The 21,978-nt window shown below is 45.9% G+C and overlaps 1 protein-coding gene, 1 long non-coding RNA gene and 1 pseudogene across 2 annotated transcripts; 2 read left to right on the forward strand and 1 right to left on the reverse strand.

The window, feature by feature from the left end:
* Positions 1 to 1,067: 1,067 nt before the first annotated feature.
* On the reverse strand, positions 1,068 to 4,786 carry LOC130542969 (uncharacterized). The gene is made up of 3 exons (XR_008957910.1): positions 4,592 to 4,786; positions 3,014 to 3,119; positions 1,068 to 2,798 (listed from the first exon to the last, which is right to left on the reverse strand). It is a non-coding gene; the product is annotated as an uncharacterized LOC130542969 (long non-coding RNA).
* A 5,670-nt stretch (positions 4,787 to 10,456) lies between these two features.
* LOC113260850 (carbonyl reductase [NADPH] 1) lies at positions 10,457 to 14,701 on the forward strand. Its single transcript, XM_026506782.3, has 3 exons — positions 10,457 to 10,864; positions 11,433 to 11,540; positions 14,003 to 14,701. Exons 1-3 carry the CDS (start codon positions 10,576 to 10,578, stop codon positions 14,437 to 14,439), a joined length of 834 nt encoding a protein of 277 aa, XP_026362567.2. The 5' UTR covers positions 10,457 to 10,575; the 3' UTR covers positions 14,440 to 14,701.
* A 103-nt stretch (positions 14,702 to 14,804) lies between these two features.
* LOC130542968 (carbonyl reductase [NADPH] 1-like) lies at positions 14,805 to 21,180 on the forward strand (annotated as a pseudogene).
* Positions 21,181 to 21,978: the final 798 nt, after the last annotated feature.

Consider the following 21,978-nt stretch of genomic DNA (forward strand, 5'->3'; position numbering starts at 1 on the left):
AAAAAAGATAAACTAAAAAACAGACTCTCAAAGTCAGAGAACAAACAATGGTTGCCAGAGGTGAAGTGAGCAGGGGGATGGGTGAGAGAGGTGAAGGGAATGAAGAGTACACTTATCCTGATGAGCACTGAGTAATGTACAGAATTGTTCAATTGCTATATTGTACACCTGAAACTAGTAGAACACTGTATGTTAATTATACTGGAATTTCAAAAATCAAACATCATAAATAAATAAAAATTAGTATTTTCAGCTCAAAAAATTATAAAAGAATAAAGGTACAAAAAATATATAGAAGAGAATTCATACCAAGACACTGCAGTAAAAAAAAAATCAACGTGCAGAAATCAATAGCCACAAGTACAAACAAGAGCCAGAGAGATGTAATGGAAAGTAATGCCTTACTTACCATAACCACAAAACAAAATTTTAAAAAGCAAAAAAAAAAAGAAGAGGAAGAAAAAGAAAAAGAAAACCAGCTAATAGGGGTGCCTGGGTGGCACAGCGGTTAAGCATCTGCCTTCGGCCCAGGGCATGATCCCAGTGTTATGGGATCGAGCCCCACATCAGGCTCTTCCGCTATGAGCCTGCTTCTTCCTCTCCCACTCCCCCTGCTTGTGTTCCCTCTCTCGCTGGCTGTCTCTGTCTCTCTGTCAAATAAATAAATAAAATCTTTAAAAAAAAAAAAAAAAGAAAGAAAAGAAAAAAAGAAAACCAGCTAATAAAAAACATGGGCAAAAGATCTACACAGTCAACCAAAGAACACCTAGGTAACTGGCAAATAAGCAGACCAGTCATTAGGAAAATACAGATCAGAACCACAATACGGTAGTACTTCATACCCGTTAGGATGGCTATAATCAAAAAGACAGACAATAAGAAGTGGTGGCGAAAATCTGGAGCAAATGGAACTCTCATAAACTGTGAAGGAAATGTGAAATCATACAACCACTCCGCAAAACAGTTTGGCAGTTTCTTTAAAAGCTAAACCTACACGCACCATACGACCCAGTCTTTCTACTCCTAGGTATTTACCCAAGATCCAATTCATGCGTCCTTGCAAAGACTTGTACACAAATGTTCATAACAGCTTTATTTGTAACAGGCAAAAAAAATGAGAACCACCCAAATGCCCATCAACAGGATAAACAAATCATGGAATATATTCAGCAATTAAAAACCAATAAACTATTGATACACACAATTTTCTCAAAATAACTATGCTAAGTAAAAGAAGCCATGGGGCGCCTGGGTGGCGCAGTCGTTAAGCGTCTGCCTTCGGCTCAGGGCGTGATCCCAGAGTTTTGGGATCAAGCCCCACATCAGGCTTCTCCGCTGGGAGCCTGCTTCTTCCTCTCCCACTCCCCCTGCTTGTGTTCCCTCTCTTGCTGGCTGTTTCTCTCTGTCAAAATAAATAAATAAAATCTTTAAAAAAAAAAAAAAGAAGCAGCAGCCAAATACTATATGTTGATACACTATATGATCACATAAAACTATAAAAAGCAATAAATCGACAGTGACAGAAAGCAGATCAGTGGTGGCCTGGATTGGGGGAGGGGAGGGTAGAGCTAAAGAGGGGCAAAAGGAAAGGATTACAAGGGAAAACAAGGAAACTTTTTGAGATGGATGGAAATGTTCATTATCCTGATTGTGGTGATAGTTTCCTGTGTGAATATATATGTCAAAATCTATCAAATTATACACTTTAATATTGACATTCATTGTATGTCAATTATGCCTCAATAAAACTTTTTTTAAAACATGATAAAAAAAAAGAACCCACAAACCAAGATCCAAGATTTAAGCCTTCCAAAATATCCTACCATAAAGTAGAGAATAGATTTTATGGTAACAGCATTTAATCAGTGAACATTTAATGAGCAACTACTATACACACAGCACTATGTTAACCACAGTGGGGAATGTTCAACATGTCCTTCAACTTCAAAAGCTGACAACTTAGTTGGGAAATAAGATAAGAAACAACTAAAAAACCACAGGTCCTTAAGAATAACACCCAATAAGCATCATAACAAAGGGTGATGTTAGTGAAAACTGAAAATGACGTTACTAAAAATATAAGATCTCAACTCAGCCTTAAAGGTTGGAAAAAAACTGAATAAGCAGGGAGAAGGAAAACAGGCGTTCTAGACTGACGAATTATGAGGAATGGTAAAGGTAGACATTTGTGTGCTGTGCCCAGGGAGCAGCATGGAGAGAACATTCTTCTGGTACAGCAGTGGTAGGATAGAGGCCACAGATATCATGCAAAAGGGAATGAAAAATCCCTGGAGGCTTTTAAACCAAAAAAGCAACATATGAGTAGTCCCTTAGGAAAGTCAGACTCACAGCAACAAATGGAATAACTAGCAGGGAAGAAAAACAAGGGTGTTGCTACACCAGCAAAGAGCCACCTAAAATCATCTTCCAGTAGTAAAACAGAGAGGGAGAAGCTAACCTAAGAAAAACTAGATGACATTTAGGACACTGGCCACAGAGAGCAAAGAAAGAAATAGTAAAAAGACTGCCTCAGCTGGTGCTGACAGGCTTGGGGTCAGCTAAGAGTTTCTGACAGGCTTGGGGTCAACTCGGAACAGTTTTATTAATTTTTATCAAAGGTAACGACTGCATTTATGTAGTACTTTCCACCTGGCCAAGCACTTCATATACAATGTCTTGTTCAGACTCTGTTACACTGAATCTGAAATGATGAATCTATATCCAAACACTGATATTCTTCAGGTAGCTGGAGGTCAGGAGGAAGGTCAGCACTGGACACAGAAACCTGGGAGTCATCCCTAGAGAAGACAAAGTTGAAGCAATGGGAAATATATTCACAGTCCCACAAGGGTTTAAAAGAACGTAATGGCACTATTAAAAAGAGTATTCTTTAAGAAATATTCTCTTTGAACATTGCCCATGTGTCTTTGAGAAAAGATACATGTATCTGTTAACATCACTCCACAAAGGACTCCTTCTTTTCATCACTGGCACCAAAAGATCAAAACTATACCTCCTCTTGATACAGAACTTCTGAAGAGTTTCCGTCTTCTGATCCGGCTTGTTCTTCCTCTTCCTTTCCTCATCCTAAAACTGCAGTTTCTGTCCAGCTGCCCAATCTAGAACAAAAAGCATTTTCTTTGCCTTTCTTTCCAATTGTATGACAATCACTATTCTTTGTACCTACAAGGATTTAATTACACAAACTTATGTTATTTGGTAAACCATTTCTCTAAAGTGTTTAGGTACACAAAACATTTATACTGTGAGCTAAATCATGATTCCTTGTGCAGTAAGGGAATGCCCATTATACCGGTCCTTCTAAAATAGTTTTTATCTTGAGGTCCTACTAAATGCTGATTAAACATCAAAATCCTCATAACTGATTCACAACTGTGTGCTTTGGTGACTTACATATCTCGAGTCTAATCAACATTAACTAAGCACCAACCTACCACACTTTGAAAAAACAGTAGGCACGAAGCCCTCATCAGCTAAAAAGTCTTAGAGAAAAAAAAAAGACCCTCTTTTAATAGGAAGGAAACAATGATTTGTTCTTAGAACCAGGATACTGAAATCAATATAAGTAAACGGGGTTTGCAACAGATTAGGGAGGGAATGAGAGCCAAGAAAGCAGACAGAACAAAGAAATGGTCATGAAATCCAAAAATTACTATTATAGTTTCTACATGCTACTTCTTTGGAAGAATAAAAAAAGAAATCCATTAACCTCACCAGAATGATACGGACAATGGAGTGGAGCATTATGCAGCCATTAATAGGAAGAAGGTATGTGCTAAGGTGTCCAAATGTTCAAGATATATTAAATGAAAAATAAAGTTGCAGAACATCTAATGATCCTTTTTGGGTTTGCTTTTGACACATTCTGTATATTTATAAAACAAGAGAATTTAAGGAAGGATACTCAAAAAACATGCGGGGGGGGGGGCTTTTACTATTACTTTTGTATCCTCCTGTTCTGTGACTTATATATTTATGAGCACATAAATGACGTAACATGAAAACTACTTATGTGCATATATGTGCATTTTAACCATACTACTGGTTTTAAAATCCACTACTACTAAGACAGAAATGAGTAACAAGAAGTTCAGGCACTATTAACATCCCACTGCAGCAGTGGAAGGCTCCCTGATCTACCCAAAGGCTGCGAGCCGGGTCCCGGAGCCAAACGCCGCTCGTCCCCTCCGGTGCCCAGAGCCCCGCCAGCACCCGGACGCCCGGTGACAGCACGGCTAACCCCCGGCCTCGCTCCCACCCGCCCTGGACTCGCACTTGAGGCTGAGCCTCGGGCCCTAGAGGGACCAACTCTCGGCCGCAGGCTCCTGCGCATCCCCCAGCGCGCCTCAACCACGGCTTCTGGAGCGACATCCGCTGAAGGATGTCCAGATGACGGGGGGGTTACTGCAGGACGCAGCGTAACGCCAGGCTGGTGGGTGTCTGAGAGCTGAGCTGTTCTTTTCACACCAAATAAGTGAAAACATAAGGAAAGCTCCAGCACTAGCCGCGCCGGGACCCAGGTATCCCGCGTCCCACAGCTTCCGCCACCCCGCAAGTCCTTCCGGCTCACCTCGGCGCGGCGGCGGGGCCAGCGCGCGAGGAAGCCCAGAACAGCGGCCCAGACGAACGCGAGTTAAGCAACTGGCCCAAGGAGCAGTGGGAGAGGCCGAGAGCAGTCACGCCGCCTCAAGCCTCCACCAACCTAAGCCCTCAGTCGCCGGGCGGATGTCCCGCTGCGCTGTGGCCGCCGCCTCCTGGCGTGCGCCTGCGCCTGCGCCGGCTTTCCCGGAAGCGCCGGGACCGCCCCGCCCAGCCGAGGGGGCGGGGCGGTCAGGGGTAAATAAACCCAGCGGCACGCGGGCGGGGAAGCTGCGCTCGGTAACGTCCGCCTGCGCAGTCCTTCTCTCCCTAGAAGAGGGGCGGGACCTCCTCCGGCGCGCAGCGCGGCACCGCCCGGCCCTTAAAGCAGTCAGTTCCCCTCCTCCTCCCTCCGTCCTTCGACCTCCGCCTCGCCCTGGGGACCTGCGTCTGGCCCCACCTGGCAACCTTTGCCCCCGCCCCGCCCCGCCCCGCCCGCCCTTGGTCGGCCAGGGCCCGGCCTAGCCCCACTTCACTTGCTTGAGCTTAGGTACCCCAGTCCCAGCGTTACAGAATTACAGATCCTTCTTGGATATGGAGCTCAATTTATCTGCCCACCCCCTCCCCACTATACTTAGTGACTTGCTTCCCAAGACTACAGTATGGAGAGGGAAGAAAATTAACTCCAGTGGAGAAACCTTGGTCAGGTAATGAGGATTAATGGTGATAAATCATGTTGATAGCGTGCTCCCCAGATATAAGAAGGGTACTTCAGGGGCGCCTGGGTGGCACAGCGGTTAAGCGTCTGCCTTCGGCTCAGGGCGTGATCCCGGCGTTGCAGAATCGAGTCCCACATCAGGCTCTTCTGCTGTGAGCCTGCTTCTTCCTCTCCCACTCCCCCTGCTTGTGTTCCCTCTCTCGCTGGCTGTCTCTCTCTGTCAAATAAATAAATAAAATCTTAAAAAAAAAAAAAAAAAGAAGAAGAAGGGTACTTCACCTCTATGGTATTTCTCCCCAAAACCCATAATCCCAATTCTTCTTGGGAAAAATATCGAACAACCCCAAAAACACCCGACCATGTACTTTGACAAAATCTGTCAAAGTTCATGAAAACAAGCAAACTCAGAATCTCTCATAAACCAAAAACAAACAAAAACAAAAACAAAAAAACTAAGGAGACATGACAGTTACATGTAATGTAATGTGGTATTCTGGAGGGCGTCCTGGAATAGAAGAAAAATATTAGGAGGAAAGCTAGTAAAATCCAAATAAAGCACGGAGCTTAATTAATACTACTGTTCCATGTTGCTTTTTTTACTCGTGACAAATAATAGATGTTAATAATGGGAATTTGATGAGGAATTCTCTACTACATTTGCAACCTTTCAGTAAATATATTCTAAAATTAAGCTTATTGAAAAGTAAAGGAGGGATGGGGCCCACTGGGTGGCTCAGTCAGTTAAGCATCTGACTCTTGATTTTAGCTCAGGTCATGGTATCAGGGTTGTGAGATTGAGCCCCACATTGGGCTCCACGCTGAGCATGGAGCCTGCTTAAGATTCTCTCCCTCTCTCTGCCAACTCCCACCACTCAAGCACAAAGAAAGAAAGAAAAGAAGGAAGGAAGGAAGAAAAGAAAGAAAGAAAGAAAGAAAGAAAGAAAGAAGAAAGAGAGAAAAAAAGAGAAAAAGAAAAGAAAAGAAAAGGATGGGTGGGAATAGTTGGTTCCAGATTTGGACCTGTGATTCAATGCCATCATCAAGGATCAAGGCTCTAATTTTCCACAATGCCATTCTTAGGGAGTTAGCTATTCACATGTTAGTTTGTTTCTTTTTAGTGTCAAGACAGCATTGCTGCAGCTCCAAGCATCACATTCTCACACAAGTGAACTCAAGACAGGAAGAAAAGCATCCCAAGAGACAAGTATTTTCCTTTTATGAGGGAGGAAAACACTGATAGCCCCATTTTCTAGATGGGAATTGGCAAAGATTCTCTCCTTGAGCAAACTCTATAGCCAGGCTCTTCTGAGCCTTCCTCTAGCTAGAACTCAGTCTTGGCCTATAAAATTTGCAACCTCAGTACACTGATTTCATTTCCCCCCAACACACACACACGTTAAAATTATATTTTTAAAAAGCAAACACTAACATAGTTTCTGATAGCTCAAAGCTGCCGGTATTTTAATCCTACTTCAAGTAGACAAAGAAATCTGAAGTCACTTTGGAGTCGTTCAGCCCCAATAGCTGGTACAGAAAATCTCTCATGCCATGAGTTGTACTGACTTGCAGACACCATGGTATAAAAATTGGATCATTAAAGCCACTTGTTCTATCTTACAAAAAAAAAAAAAAGCTTCTCCCAGTCTCTGTGTAGCCCACACAGCTGGCCTAATGACATTTACACTGACCCACTCTTCATAATTTTTCATTTCCCCAACTCTACTCAAGCACCTCCCTTCCCCCTCTACTCCCTCATTCTCCCTTTATTTTTTTTTTTTTAAGATTTTATTTATTTAACAGAGATAGCGACAGCCAGCGAGAGAGGGAACACAAGCAGGGGGAGTGGGAGAGGAAGAAGCAGGCTCATAGCGGAAGAGCCTGATGTGGGGCTCGAACCCAGAACACCGGGATTATGCCCTGAGCCGAAGTCAGACGCCCAACCGCTGTGCCACCCAGGCGCCCCCCCCCCCTCATTCTCCCTTTAAAACACTCAGCCACCTCTGCACAAATCCAAGTTTGAGTTCAGTTCATGCTGGACCCACTTCCATATTTCAATAGTATATTACTGATTAAAATCTCTCCTTACCACGTTAAACAGTATCCAGTGTTGTTTATCTTTCACAAAATTAAGTAAATTGCTTAGAGTTACATATCTACTAAGTATCTCAGCCACAATTTGATTCTGGGAATCAAAATCCATGCTCCACCCTTTTAAGAAGACTTACTGAACATCCAAAACAAGCAAAATATGTAAGAAGTGGAGCTCTAGGAGTGTAAATAATCATGGGCAAGAGAAGACCCTGAGAGCTTAATAACTGGTCATTTAACAGGACTGTTTTTCCTACATCTTCTATGTTAACAGACACCATAGAACTGGGTACTCTCAGGCAAATAAAATAACTACTTTGGACCAGTGGATAGTAAAGATGTGAGTTCATTCCATGAGTTAAGAGATGTGATAAACATTCTTTCTCCATCTAGCAGCCAGAATGATCTCAGAGTTGACTCACAACGAAGCAATATCTTCCAAGCTAGCTAGTACCAACAGAGATCTGGGGTCTCCATCTCTCCTCCTTTGTTTCATTTCTCAAGTTGTTCAGAAGTCAGACAAGCGGCTATATATGCAAAGTGGTAGGGGCCTCACAAACACACAGCCAGGGTCAAGATCCAAATTTGACAGGAGGGAAAAAAAATTAAAAATCATCCAAATGAGCTTCATTCACTGGCTCTAAACGAGCATGTTTTCAAAAAAAGTTGCAAAATGTTTCCCATACTCAAATCTGTCCTTTCCTTTGTGATTCTTCCCCTGTTCTTATGCTTACAAAGTCCTTTTCCCACAAATTTTAGTTATATTTTCTTATACTCATTTTATGGTTGCATTTATAAAACTGTAAATTTAAAAGTGAGAAAGCACTTTTTTCTCTTTATAGAAATTAACTGATGACATTATGCAATTATCACTCCCTTTCCCCAGGACCATTTTTGGAATAATTCTTTCTTCCCCCCATTAATTGTTAATACCACTTTCATCATATGCTAAATTCTTATTTCCCTGTGATATTTTATGTATTGTATTTTCTTGAGTGTCCTGCCTCATTGACTAAAAGACCTCAAGTCTTGTGTTGGGATCAGTACTAAAAGGATAAACAAATCAGGCAGAAAATATAATTCACAGCCCTCTTGGAATTTGCCTTTTGAAACAGCAGGCCCTCACCATGCCCAAAGTTTCTGGCACACCATATGCTATCTGTGAATGGCTCTCTAGGTGAATTTAATTCCTCGCACTTCCTTCTAACACTGGCTCACCCAGCTATAGAAGAAAGTAAGATGTAATGTGGAGAGAAGCCAGCAAATGACTAACCAAGTATACATTTGGATAAAAGAAGAAAATCCAAAACAAAGATCTTAGTTATCTTGAGTGGAGGAAAAAAAAAAAAAAAACCTCCCCAAAGGTTACACTGCACAAGTCCATCTATGTTAACATATTAAAACAATTTTTAAAATGAGGAACTGACTACTGGTTCCAGCCAATACAGAGTGAGAGGGTAGACAATAGAGTATGTTTGGCTATAAAAAAGCAATGGGGGTCCTTCTGCTGATGGAAATGTTTTACGTCTGGACTGTAGTGGTGGACAGACAAACCTACATGTGATAAAATTGTATAGATCCAAATACACACACTATTAAGTACAAATAAAACCGAGGAAATCTGAATATGATTAGTGGATTGTTTTGATGTTGACATCCTCAGTATGATACTTTACTATTGTGCTGTAAAACATTACCATAGAGGAAAACTGGGTAAAGTATAAGGAATCGCTGTACTTTTTTTTACTGTATGTGAATCTGCAATTATCTCAATAAAAATTTAGGTCAAAAAGGGGCGCCTGGGTGGCACAGCGGTTAAGCGTCTGCCTTCGGCCCAGGGCATGATCCCAGTGTTATGGGATTGAGCCCCACATCGGGCTCCTCCACTATGAGCCTGCTTCTTCCTCTCCCACTCCCCCTGCTTGTGTTCCCTCTCTCGCTGGCTGTCTCTATCCTGTCGAATAAATAAATAAAATCTTTAAAAAAAAAAAAATTTAGGTCAAAGAAAGCAAAGGTCTTTCCCAGATTGTTAGTTTTTGTTTTTTGCAACTGCTTGGAAACCCACCTTGAAAGTGGAACAAAATTGGAATCTATCTAAAGCACTGCTTGTAACTTTCTGTTGTGATGGAAATACTGCAGATCAGCACTGCCCAATACAGTGTCCACTAACACATGTGACTACTGAGCACTTGACATGTAGGTAATGCAACCAAAGACTGAATATAAAATTGTATTATTTCGATTAAATTTACATTTAAATAGCCACTAGTGGCTGTGGCTCCCTTATGGGGACAGTACACAAATGAGACTGGATTTAATAGTCCCTATTCCTCCGGGTGAATGGAAATAAGAGAAAGAAAAATCATTTCCCAACACCAAATTAATTCACAAACTTCCTGAGGATCCATTTCCTCACTTTAAAATGAGGATAATAAGATGGACCCTGACAAGCTATTTTGAGTGTGAGAAAGGGCTTCAAATCCCCCTCAAACCCCTACCTTGCAGGACCTGGATACCAGTAACTTGATGATCCTGCAAACATCTAGGGAGGTAATCCTGTGACTTATCAGTGAATGCTCCCCACTATTATGTAAAAACCAGCCAGGATTAGTAAATAGATTTGTTTTCACATACTTAAGGAAGAAAACAACACACACATGATCCCTTGCCATGCTACTAGCAGCTTTTTTCACAACTATAGTTCCAAAGACTTCAGTTCAAGAGATTTTTTTAAGCATCAGGTAAAAAAAAAAAAAAGTCTGGAAAACTACGCTATTTCCTCAAGTGCACACACAACTAGTTTCATTGTTGGGAGAATACCAGGAAAACTCATGGAAAACCAGAGATAAAAGTTCACTGACTGACTTGGCCAATTAGAACGATTACCTCCGCAGCAGGGCAGGGCTGTCGCCAGGGCAACCACGGCCACCCACCCCCAGGTTTATAAACCGACCTATTAGACCTTCCAGTTCTCCACCGACCTTGGGAGGGTCACGGGAAGCCACGCCCTAAGGGGGCGCGATCTGCCGGGGCGCACCTAGCAACCTCTGGCCTCGCGCAGGCGCACCGAACCCTGCCCACAAACCGAGGCACTGTGCTGAACAAGCTCCGCTGGTCCGCTCTCCGGGCAACTACTTCTTGCGCGTCCCCTCCTTCACACACACACAGCCATGTCGTCAGCCACCCGAGTGGCGCTGGTGACCGGGGCCAACAAGGGCATCGGCTTCGCCATCGTGCGCGACCTGTGCCAGCAGTTCTCGGGGGACGTGGTGCTCACGGCGCGGGACGAGGCGCGGGGCCTGGCGGCCGTGCAGCAGCTCCAGGCCGAGGGCCTGAGTCCCCGCTTCCACAAGCTGGACATCGACGACCTGCAGAGCATCCGCGCCCTGCGGGACTTCCTGCGCAAGGAGTACGGGGGCCTGGACGTGCTGGTCAACAACGCGGGCATCGCTTTCAAGAGTAAGGGGATGGGAGCTGGGAGGGGACGTGGACCCCCGGAGCTCCCCCTACCAGGGTGAGCTCCATCTGTTGGGGAATCCATGCGGTCGGGCTCCTAACGCCTGTGGCATCCAAAATGGCTCCTTAGGGAGGGAGGAGGGATGGACAGACAGCGCTGCAGCACCAACAGAGTCCAACAGAAATTGCAGGACTTATCAGCCTGAGTGACCTTTGTGTTTCCTCCGATTCCTGGGGACTTTTTCGAGATTGTCAGAGTGTTTCTCTAAGATTGGATTTGGGGGCAGCTGGGTTATTTTTACTGCATTTTGAAATAAACAAGAAAACTGCACAAATTTGTTAACAAGAGATCCCACCTGTGCACCACCTCTTCACCCAGCCTCCCCCAATGGTGTGATCTTATACCACTACAGCATATTAAAATAAGAACATTGTCAGTGCAACATACTGTTAACTAGATGCCAGTTTTACACATTTCACCAGATTTCACATGCACTTATTTAATATATGTCATTCTGTGGAATTTTGCCACAAGGCTACTATTAACACTACTCTCTTTCTCCCCCGGAAGCTGATGATCCCACACCATTTGATATTCAAGCAGAAGTGACCATGAAAACAAACTTCTTTGGTACTCGAGATGTGTGCACTGAACTGCTGCCTCTAATGAAACCCCAAGGTGAGCCTCATCAGGGGCCCAAGCTGTGGTGTTTCTGGCATGATCTGCCCCTGCCTCTCTGGCCTCACCTACAGACCCCTGGCCCCTCTCCCTGCTCAGCCACACCGGCCTGATTGCTGTGTCTCCACCTGGACAGGTGCCCCTCTGCCTCAGAACGCTTACTCATCCTGCAATCAGCAGTGCCCTTTGTCCGGCCTCTCCTTCACAACTGCCTGTCTTATCCGTCAAGTCGTCATTCAGATCTCTCCTCACAGGGCCTTTTACTCACTCCGTGCCACTCACAGGTGCAGAACCCTGAGGATTCCTACCTGGACCCTTTCTGTTCCCTCACACTCTCTCCCACGGATTTTACTCACACTAGTGGATTCCTCACTCTTCAAACTTCTAAGGCCCCCCTAACATCGGTCACCTGCCTAGACATTCCCAGAGCTCCAGACACACATCCTTCTCTTCCTGCCACTCACGCTCCTCAGGATGTCTTCCCAGACCTGTCCAGCCTGGGGGAAGACCCCTCCTCATGGTCGCCAGGAGGCCTGCACACTCACATGTGGCCAGAGTTGCTGACAGCCTCACACCAGTGGTACATTTCCACATGGATGGGGCACCTGTACTGCCCCCCACCCCGGGCTGTAATATTGGATGTCTCTTGTTGCATAACCCCCTGCTCATGCATTATCCTCATTCCTCCTCCTCCCACCTCCCTCTTCCACCTGACATCCCCATTCACCTTTCAAAGGGACATCAAGTTCAGCCTCTGTGCTGGTCCTGATTACCTGCAATGATACTAGTCGAAGGAGTGCCTTCCCTCCAGTCCACTCCCATTACTATAGGAAAAGGCTGCATAAGTCTAGAATGAGTGGATTGTTTTAACCACAGCTATGTTCACTGTCATCCAGGTTTCCCAGGTGGGGGAAGAGACAATTCGCTCCATTATTCCCTTAGGAATTCCCACATAAGGACTTAAAGCTATAGTTATACAGTTTCTTCTTTCAAAATTATCCCTGCTTCCCATTTCCACAATTGCAGCCCTGGTCCTGGGACCACGGTAAGAGTGGGAAGAAAAGGAAGTTGAGATAATGTAGGGAAGAACTGTAAGGTCAAGTTAGCATCTTCCCCCACACCCTCTCCCCAGAGTCCCCAGCGAAGCAGAGGAATCTGTCCAGTGGGATGGTCCCTTGGCACCCACCCCACTCATGCTGAGTGTGAATACGTGCAGTGAATGTGTCTAAGCCCCACGTACCTTTATCTCGTGTTTGAGACAACCGGGGATCCAGAGGCCTGTTCCAGTTCTCTGTGGAAACACTTGTCTGCAGAAGAGAACGTGTTGCTTGGCCTGCAGAAATGTAACACCTTAGTCCAAAAAGTTGCAGCATCTTCTGTTCTCATCCCGCTATACTGCTTGAACACTGGCATCTTCTGGGTTTAACCAAAGCTTGGTCCATAATAGTGCCTTGACTCGTCCGGACCCATTTGGAGCCTCTCAAGCTACTACCTTCCACCCAACTTGCCAGCTCTGTGCAGGACCTTCCCCTTGGGCCATCTCTCCCATAACCATCTCCAGGCTTTGTCTCTTTTGCTGAGAAACACAAGAGTCATTAGCATTTTTTGCCTCACAGGGTGCACGAGTCCATGTCAACAATTACCCCAGCTCTGCATGCATTGCTCCAGCTCTCCCATTTCCACTCCTCTCACGGACTAGATGGCCACTTCATACAGGCACAACAGGATATCCACTTGCTGGTTCCACTCCCATTCCAGTCCTGGGAAGGGTTCTTCTGAGGGGCACTGACATGTCCAGCTTTAATCTGCCCCCTGAATTGCCCCACTGACTTCCATAAGCCCATGCCCCTACACAGATCTCTTTCAGTCCCCTGGTTTTCCACTGCCTCTCTCCATGACTGTATTCTCAGGCCATAACACACTCCCAAGTTCATAAAATCCCCATCATAGACTCATCACCATGCAAGTCAGACCAGGCTAATAATCTGTCCTTACCATCCTCAAACAAAATAGCAGCCTTCCAAACCAGATGGAACGGCCCTCCTTACACCATTCAGCTCTTTACTGGTCTGTACAGACCTGATTGTAGACGCCTCCCCACTGACCATAAGATCCTCAGGTGGTCCCAAAGGTGGCCTGAGGGAGAAAGAGGTCATCCACTCTTGAAAGCAGTGAATGTCTTCTTACATTCTCCTTAGCAGGTTCTTTACAGCGTTTCCATTTTCCCGCAGAACACCTGCTCAGTTCCTCCCCCTTAGAGTATTTCTCAGGCATCATCAGAGACTGTGGGTATGACAAGTTTCAAGACCGTATCATAGTCGTCACTCACACAGACAGTCCTCGTTAACGCTCATAGCAAATTAATGAAGTCTCAAGTGGAAATTTTCTCCAACAACATCTTAGCAAAATTGCTATTCGTCATTCCTGTGTCTTTCTACATGACATTTTGTGTTGTATTTTAGGCAGAGTGGTGAACGTGTCTAGCATGGTGAGTCTGAGAGCCCTTAAAAACTGCAGCCCAGAACTACAGCAGAAGTTTAGAAGCGAGACCATCACCGAGGAGGAGCTGGTGGGGCTCATGAACAAGTTCGTGGAAGACACAAAGAAAGGCGTGCACAGGAAAGAGGGCTGGCCTGACACCGCCTATGGAGTGACAAAAATCGGTGTCACTGTGCTGTCCAGAATCCATGCCAGGAACCTGAGTGAGCAGAGGAGAGGGGACAAGATCCTACTGAACGCCTGCTGCCCTGGGTGGGTGAGAACAGACATGGCAGGACCTAGAGCCACTAAAAGCCCAGAGGAAGGAGCGGAGACCCCTGTCTACTTGGCCCTTTTGCCCTCAGATGCTGAGGGGCCTCATGGGGAGTTTGTTATGGAGAAGAAAGTGGAAAAATGGTGAGCTTCATTCACGGATCCGTCCATGGATCCCTTATGATAGTCCCCTCCTTTGACCAAAAGGACTCTTCTACTGTCGATAATTTCCCTATCCTCAGAAAAAATATATATATATAAAATATCCCTGCTGAGTATTCAATTTGAGGAGCCTACTAACTCAGGGAAGATTTTTTTTTTTTTTTTTCCGCTGTGATCAGGGACAAAATAAATAAAATCAGTGAAATAATGAACCCCGGGGATGAATAAATGTTCTCTATCCATGCCTATTTGTGCAGACTCTTTCTATGCTGAGCCAGCTGAGAAGTGCACTACACCTAATAAGACCAGGAGCAGTCGGAGTTTCACTCAAGGGTAAGCACACGTTACACAAGAGGCAGAGAGTAATATGTTTGGCTTCTCAGGCCACACGCTCCTGTCGATCTCCCCAGGTCTGCTGTTGTAGCACGAAAGTAACCACAGACAGTATACAAACCAAGAGCAAGGTTGGACGTGGCATGCAGCCCATTGTACAGGCCTCGAGTAGAGCATGGACGACACCATGAAGGGAAGACACCCCTGTGGTCTCTGATTATCAAACGCACTGGGAAGAAAAACAATTACCAAGTGTGAAATGGCAGAGGGAACATAGACACATCCACAGGGCCCTCTGAGACAACGGAGAAAACTGAGTATGGATTGTGTGTGGTGATGAGTGCCCGGGAGTGAGGCCCAAGACCCCAGTGTGACGAGAAGATTCTTACCGCCCCATCCATGCCAGGCTCCCGGTGGGCCTGACTGAACGTCCACCGCATGCCTCCCTTCACAGGAATATGCATGTTGGAAAGGTGCCTCTTCTATACTGATTATTTTTCACTCTACGCCAGGGGTTTTCAGCCTCACCCAAATGAAAGGTGAGAGACCCTGGAAGCAAGGGTAGGGTCCTTATTTTTCAAGTTTTTCATGTCAAAAACGCTGAAAACTTCCTCCCTGTTATTTTGCATTTAATTTTTCTCTTCTTTTCCTATTTGCGTTTCTAAACTGACAAATGAGGATTATTGATGTCAACAAGAACACACAGGATCTCCACTGCAAATTTGCAAAAATACTCTGAGGTCACATAGGTCTTTTTGCCTTGATATTTTAAAAAATAACACCTCAATATATAAAATACTTCTGAACTGTGAACCTCAACTAACCCATAAAGTAGGCACCTTAGACCAATGGGATTATGTAATCATTAAATCCAACATTCCTTTTTTTTTTAAAGATTTTATTTACTGATTGATTGACAGACAGACAGACAGCCAGAGAGGGAATACAGGAGGGGGAGTGGGAGAGGAAGAAGCAGGCTCCCAGCAGAGGACCCTGACGTGGGGCTTGATCCCATAACACAAGGATCACGCCTGGAGCCAAAGCTAGATGCTTAACGACTGAGCCTCCCAGGTGCCCCTAAATCCAACATTCCAATCAATACCTTGGCCCCCAGCGGCTTCATAAACATCCCCTCCCACCTGGAGATCCTCAGAATCACACAGAGGGAGAGCCCAGCCCACAGCCAAGTCTCAGCACAGGACTGATTCTCTATTTCTCCTCCTTGAGTTTCTCCTACGAAAGGAAGGGGACCTCTACCCTCAGAAGCACTTTCCCCACGCCAGAAATTTCAATGCACCTCGGAAAAACCCAAGCATTCCCATTCCGCAGAGAAAGGACACATTCCCGAGACAATGTCTCCACTCCTTTTTCCCTTTTGTGGTTTTCCCAAAATTATTTTAGGTCAACTACTGTGAATCCCTAGCCCCCTTATCCCATCACCAACCACCTTTCGCGAGCATTTCAGTCCAACCTGAGCCATTGTTTGCCTCAAAAGAGGGAACTTGAGAGGGTAGAATCTCGGCCGGGTTCAAGGTGCAGCTGATGGAGGGACACAACTGGAACATTTGGCCCCTCCTACAATGGAGGGACTGAGGCGGGGCCTTGGGCACTGGGAGCCACAGTGCTGGATCCTAGAGCACAGGTGCACTGGCATCTCTGTCCTTGTCAGCCTCTGCACCGCCAGCCCTCCGTGGGGCCCACAGCACCATCTGCTCAGCACACAGGGCAGTGCTTGCGCTGCACACCGCCATGGCGTCAGCCCCCCGAGTGGCGCTGGTGACCGGGGCCAACAAGGGCATCGGCTTCGCCATCGTGCAGCAGCTGTGCCGGCAGTTCACGGGGGACGTGGTGCTCACGGCGCGGGACGAGGCGCGGGGCCGGGCAGCTGTGCAGCAGCTCCAGGCCGAGGGCCTGAGTCCCCGCTTCCACCAGCTGGACATCGACGACCTGCAGAGCATCCGGGTCCTGCGCGACTTCCTGCGCAAGAGTTCGGGGGCCTGGATGTGCTGGTCAACAACGCGGGCATCGTATTCAAGAGTAAGGACCCGGGAAGACTTAGGGCTGGAGACTTCTCTCAGGGCACTTCCCGTGGGGGTTGGGCGTGGTCCCTGAATGCTGCTGGAGGGTCAGAGCTCCTATGGGGTCGAGAAGGGCCTCCCTAGGGAGAGAGGCTAGACTGCAGGCACAGGGAGAGAAGAAGCCTCTGGCGGTGGCAAGGTTTTAAGCCCAGAGCTCCGTGGCATTGCCGTGGATTAATCTCAGGGACCTGACGGAGATTTTTGCAAGTTTAATTCAGTTTGGATCAGAGCATTTCAGTGAATGTTTAAATTATTTTGTGATAAACGCGAACCGCCAACAGAGAGACACAGAAATCCCAACAGCACTTTCCGCTTAACTTCCTGGAATGATGCCAACTTGCCAAGCTACACGGCATTAAACCACACACGTCACATTGGGAAATTACAGCTCACTAGCCCAGAGATTAATGACAATGCACCAGGTTGCACGTCCAAGAACATGTAACTGTCACTCCTGGAATCCTCTCCCATGGCCTCTATTCATTAATCTATTCTCCCCTCACCTAACAGCTGCTGATCCCACACCCCTTCACATTCCAGCAGAAGTGACTATGAAAACAAACTTCTTTGGTACCCGAGCTGTGTGCACAGAACTGCTGCCTCTAATGAAAGCCCAAGGTGAGCCTCATCAGGGGCCCAAGCTGTGGTGTTTCTGGTATGATCTGCCCCTGCCTCTCTGTTCCGAATACAGACCCAGGCCCCTCTCCCTGCTCAGCCACACCAGCCTGACTGCTGTGTCTCCACCTAGACAGGTGCCATCTGCCTCAGGACTCTTACACACTCGTCCTGCAGTCACCAGCGCCCTCTGAACCCCTGATCCTCACAACTGGCTCTGTCCTTTCCTCAAGTCCTCATTGAAATCTCTCCTCAGAGAGGCTTTTTTTGACTCCATGCCACTCACAGGGGAAATTCCCTGAGGATTCTTTCTCGACCCATTCTCCTCCCTCTGCCTGTCTCCCAGAAATTTTATTCAGACTAGTGGACTCCTCCCTCTCCAAACTCCTCAGGCCCCCCTAACATCGGTCACCGGCGTAGAACATTCTCAGAGCTCCAGACACACATCGTTCTCTTCCTGCTTCTCCTTCTCCTCAGGGTGCCCTCTACCCCCTCCCCAAATCCCACCCTTCCAGCCCCCAACCTACACCCCCATGTAAACATCTACACTACCTAATGACACTCACCATTACCCAAAACCACCCTCATCACAGACCCCACCATCCCACTCACCACGAATAATGAGGTCACCATGTCCAGCACTTGATTAGGGACCAGGTCCTAGGAGATGCCCTATGGCCTTTATCCCCACGCCTCTCCTCCATCCCAGCTCTACAACACACACTCGCCTTTCATTTCTGTATCCTTGCCACCCTCCTAGACACGTGGCTTCTTCAGTCTCTTCCTCTCGGGGCATTCTCTCTGCTCTCTGAGGGCTTGCTTACTCCCAAAAGTCCTTCCGGGTCAAAGCCCAAGCCCTGGGCATCACCTGTAGGCATCTCTGTCATCAGACCTGCCAAACTCCAGGCCCATCCGCTCCCTTCCCCTTCTATACTCTGCACAAAACAAACTCCTGAATTCCTTGCTTGTCAACTACTGTAATACTTCCCCACGAGAACGTGATGCAGGGAACCACCACCCTTTTACTACACTCATTAAGACAAGCTGATGATTTTAGAAAGATTAAGATCTCTAGCATGAACCGACGACATGCAGGTACACTTGACTCTGTTCTGCCCCTGATTCCTCTTCTGTCCTGGAAATTTCTACAACTTCTTTGAACACTGGCTTCACTGGTATCCAAAGGACAGCTCTCTCAGATATCACCGACTCCTTCACTCATCACAACACTTGAGTGGGATGGAGTTCCTTGTGCCACCACCACACATCCTACAGGTATTCCCTTAGGAGGCAAAAATGACTTCTGGCCGAGAAATTTTCCTCACTGACTGAACAGTGTTGGTCCATGCTGTGTGTTGGCCTTGGACCAGAAAGAGGAGTGAGTGCTCCCCTGCATTTGCTAAGGCAGGTTCTCATCAAACAATTCATCTTGCCTCAGGGAAACTAGACTTTATGGACATGGAAATGCAGGCTGTCTTCTCAGTGGAAAAGCAGGGTTTTCTTGCCTTTTGACATAGGAGAGTTCTTCCATTACTTGAGGGGATGGCAGCCACTGCGGCCATGTTACCAGGACTTTCCCTTTAGGGAGACTATCTGGGAGAAATCATAACTAGCACAACAAAAGCCAATACCGTCCCTCCTCTCCCATACTTCACAACCTAAGACAGAAAGAAAATCCTGAATGACTTCGTCAGTTCTCTGTGGGGGCAGAACACATTCCAAGGCCCGTGTTTGCTCTGGTTTTTGGCATGGAAGGAGAAAACAAGACAACTGTGAGCCTAAGGACAATGAGGGATAGCAGATGTTGATTCTTCATTAAATCGTTTCTTCATAATAGAGTTTTACTGAATTAATGAGCCACAAAAAAAAAAAAAAAAAAAGCAAGAATCTACAACCACCAGGTGCCCCCATTGTCTTCACCAGGCAGTCAGTATCTCGGCCATGTATGTCCTTTCCCACATTCCATGGCATTCCCCCCATCCCCCTAAATTCATATTCTCGAATTAAAGGATACACTCTCTAAAGTGATAAACACTTCTCCTTCTCTTTCTCTTTAATTACACTATGCATTTATTTTGAAAAAGATATTAAGAAAATACTCATTTCAATATAAAAACTGTAAACAATTACTCATGTCAATATAAGTACAGTGTTATAAATAAGAACTATACTTTCAAAAACGACTTATTGGGAACTCTGTAATGTTTACACTTTTAACAGCTTTATTGAGATACAGTTCACATATCGGACGCTTCCCCCATCAGATATCCAACTCCGCGGAGTTTAGTAATGGACAGAGTTATGCAACCACCACTGCTTCTAGATTAGCACACTGTCCAGAGCCCAGGGAGATCCGGTGCCCTTAGCTACCAGCCCTCTGTTCCCCCATCCCCCCTGCCCCAAGCAACCACCAATCTACACTCTCTCCCTCCATTTCCTTTTCCGGACATCCCATGTATGGAGCATCACACCATGAGCGGTCTTTTGTGACTGGCTTTTTAATTTTGAATAACGCTCTTAGGGGTCATCCATGTTTTAGCACCAACATCATTTCTCTTAAAAGCATCCATTTAACAGATTCGTTTTCCACAGCTCCTTTCCATGACCATACTGCCAGGACATTAGTCACTCCTTCTGAGCCAATAACAACCCCAAAAGGAGAAAACCCTTGCAGTTCAGCCCACTGAGGAGACTTGTTTTTCCTACCGAGAGCACGGTGACAATCTACCAGACCCGATGCAGTCTGCTCACCTTCAAGAGGCCCTCAGTTAAGTGATCAGCTCTTTGTGGTTCTGTAGACACCTATTTATACAACACTGCCCGAGTGGCCACAAGATCTCCATGTGGTCCCAAAGGGGGCTTATGAGGAAAAGCGGCTCTCTACTCATGACGTCAGGGAGTGCCTCCTATCACTCTGCTTAGCACGTTCCTGTATAAGGCACGATCTTCTCTTTATGGGACAGCTGGTCACTGCCCAGACCGATTGAGATCATTTGTCTCACATCCTCTGAGACATTATGGGTAAGACAAGGTTCAAGACTGTATCATGTCCGTCACTTACAGAGGCAGTGTTCACTAACACTCAGCCAACTGGGAATTTGTCCCAAATGGACAAATGCTAGCAGTTTCGGTATTCATCATCCTCGTGCATACCATGCTACATGACTCTCTCTGTTGTATTTTAGGCAGAGTAGTGAATGTGTCTAGCGTAATAAGCTTCGCAGCCCTTAAATCATGCAGCCCAGAACTGCAGCAGAAATTTATGAATGAGACCATCACAGAGGAGGAGCTGGTGGGGCTCATGATCCAGTTTGTGGAAGACACAAAGAAAGGAGTACAGCAGAAGGAGGGCTGGCCTGATATACAACTAGTCCCATAGGCAGTGTCCAAGATGGGTGTCACGGTCCTGTCCAGAATCCATGCCAGGAACCTGAGTGAGCAGAGGAGAGGGGACAAGATCCTCCTGAATGCCTGCTGTCCTGGGTGGGTAAGAACAGCCCTGGGTGGACCAACAGTCATCAAAAGCCCAGAAGAAGGAGCAGAGACCCCTGTCTACTTGGCCCTTTTGCCCTCGGATGCTGAGAGGCCACATGCGGAGTTTGTTATGGAGAAGAAAGTGGAACGATGGGCACTCCTCTGTCAGTTACCTTCCTGGCTCCCACCTCTACTCTACCCATGACTGACCAAAACAATGTTATACTGTCAACAATATCCTTATCAAAAAAAAAAAAAAAAAAAATATATATATATATATATATATATATATATATATATATATATATATAAAGAATCACTATCCCTACCGAGTACCCACATTGAATTAGCTACTAATTCTATAAGGTTTCTTGTGATTTCCTCTGTGATATAAGAGGAGAAAAATTGGCATCAATGATAATAATGAATGGAAGAAAGAGAAGAAATAAAAAATTCTAAGTAAATATCCATGTGTGCAGACTGTTTCATGGCAACGAATCCAAGTATCACCATCATTTAGTACACTAAGTACTAAGGACCACCCTAAGGAAGGTCAAGAAAAGGGACAGATTAAATGAGCGCTTGGTAAACATTAGTGAAAGGTCCAGAGAGTAAGTATTTTGGCCTTTAAAGGCCAATCGTCTCTGTTGGACCTACTCAAATCTCCTGTTTTAGTTTGAAAGTCACCACAGGCCATATAGTAACCATGAATGGGGCTGGATTTCACTGGCGAGCATACCCGCTGAGCCTCTACTATGACATGGGAAACCCCACGAGAGATAGACATCCTCTGTGGTCTCGTTAAATATCAAATTCACTGGGGGAGAAACAACTGCGAGGTGTGAAACGGGAGTGGGCGCTTCAGATACATCTCTAGGACCAGCTGAGACGAGGGGAAAGTGAATGTGGATGGGTATCAATGGATATGAAAGAATGATTGTCAAATCTCCCCAAGGTGAATGTGTTATTCACGTAGGGATAAAGGGTCACCGGGTTTGTAACATTAACGCGGGTCAGCAAAATAC

The sequence above is a fragment of the Ursus arctos genome, unplaced genomic scaffold (genome assembly GCF_023065955.2).
Source record: "Ursus arctos isolate Adak ecotype North America unplaced genomic scaffold, UrsArc2.0 scaffold_60, whole genome shotgun sequence".
In the NCBI taxonomy this organism is placed as follows: domain Eukaryota; kingdom Metazoa; phylum Chordata; class Mammalia; order Carnivora; family Ursidae; genus Ursus; species Ursus arctos.

What these genes read in the sequence shown, in the direction of transcription:
- LOC113260850 (XM_026506782.3), top strand. Translation starts at nt 10,576, where the DNA reads ATGTCGTCAGCCACCCGAGTGGCGCTGGTGACCGGGGCCAACAAGGGC. An exon ending in CGCGGGCATCGCTTTCAAGA is followed by an intron (nt 10,865 to 11,432) that starts GTAAGGGGATGG and finishes CTCCCCCGGAAG; the next exon opens with CTGATGATCCCACACCATTT. An exon ending in GCCTCTAATGAAACCCCAAG is followed by an intron (nt 11,541 to 14,002) that starts GTGAGCCTCATC and finishes GTTGTATTTTAG; the next exon opens with GCAGAGTGGTGAACGTGTCT.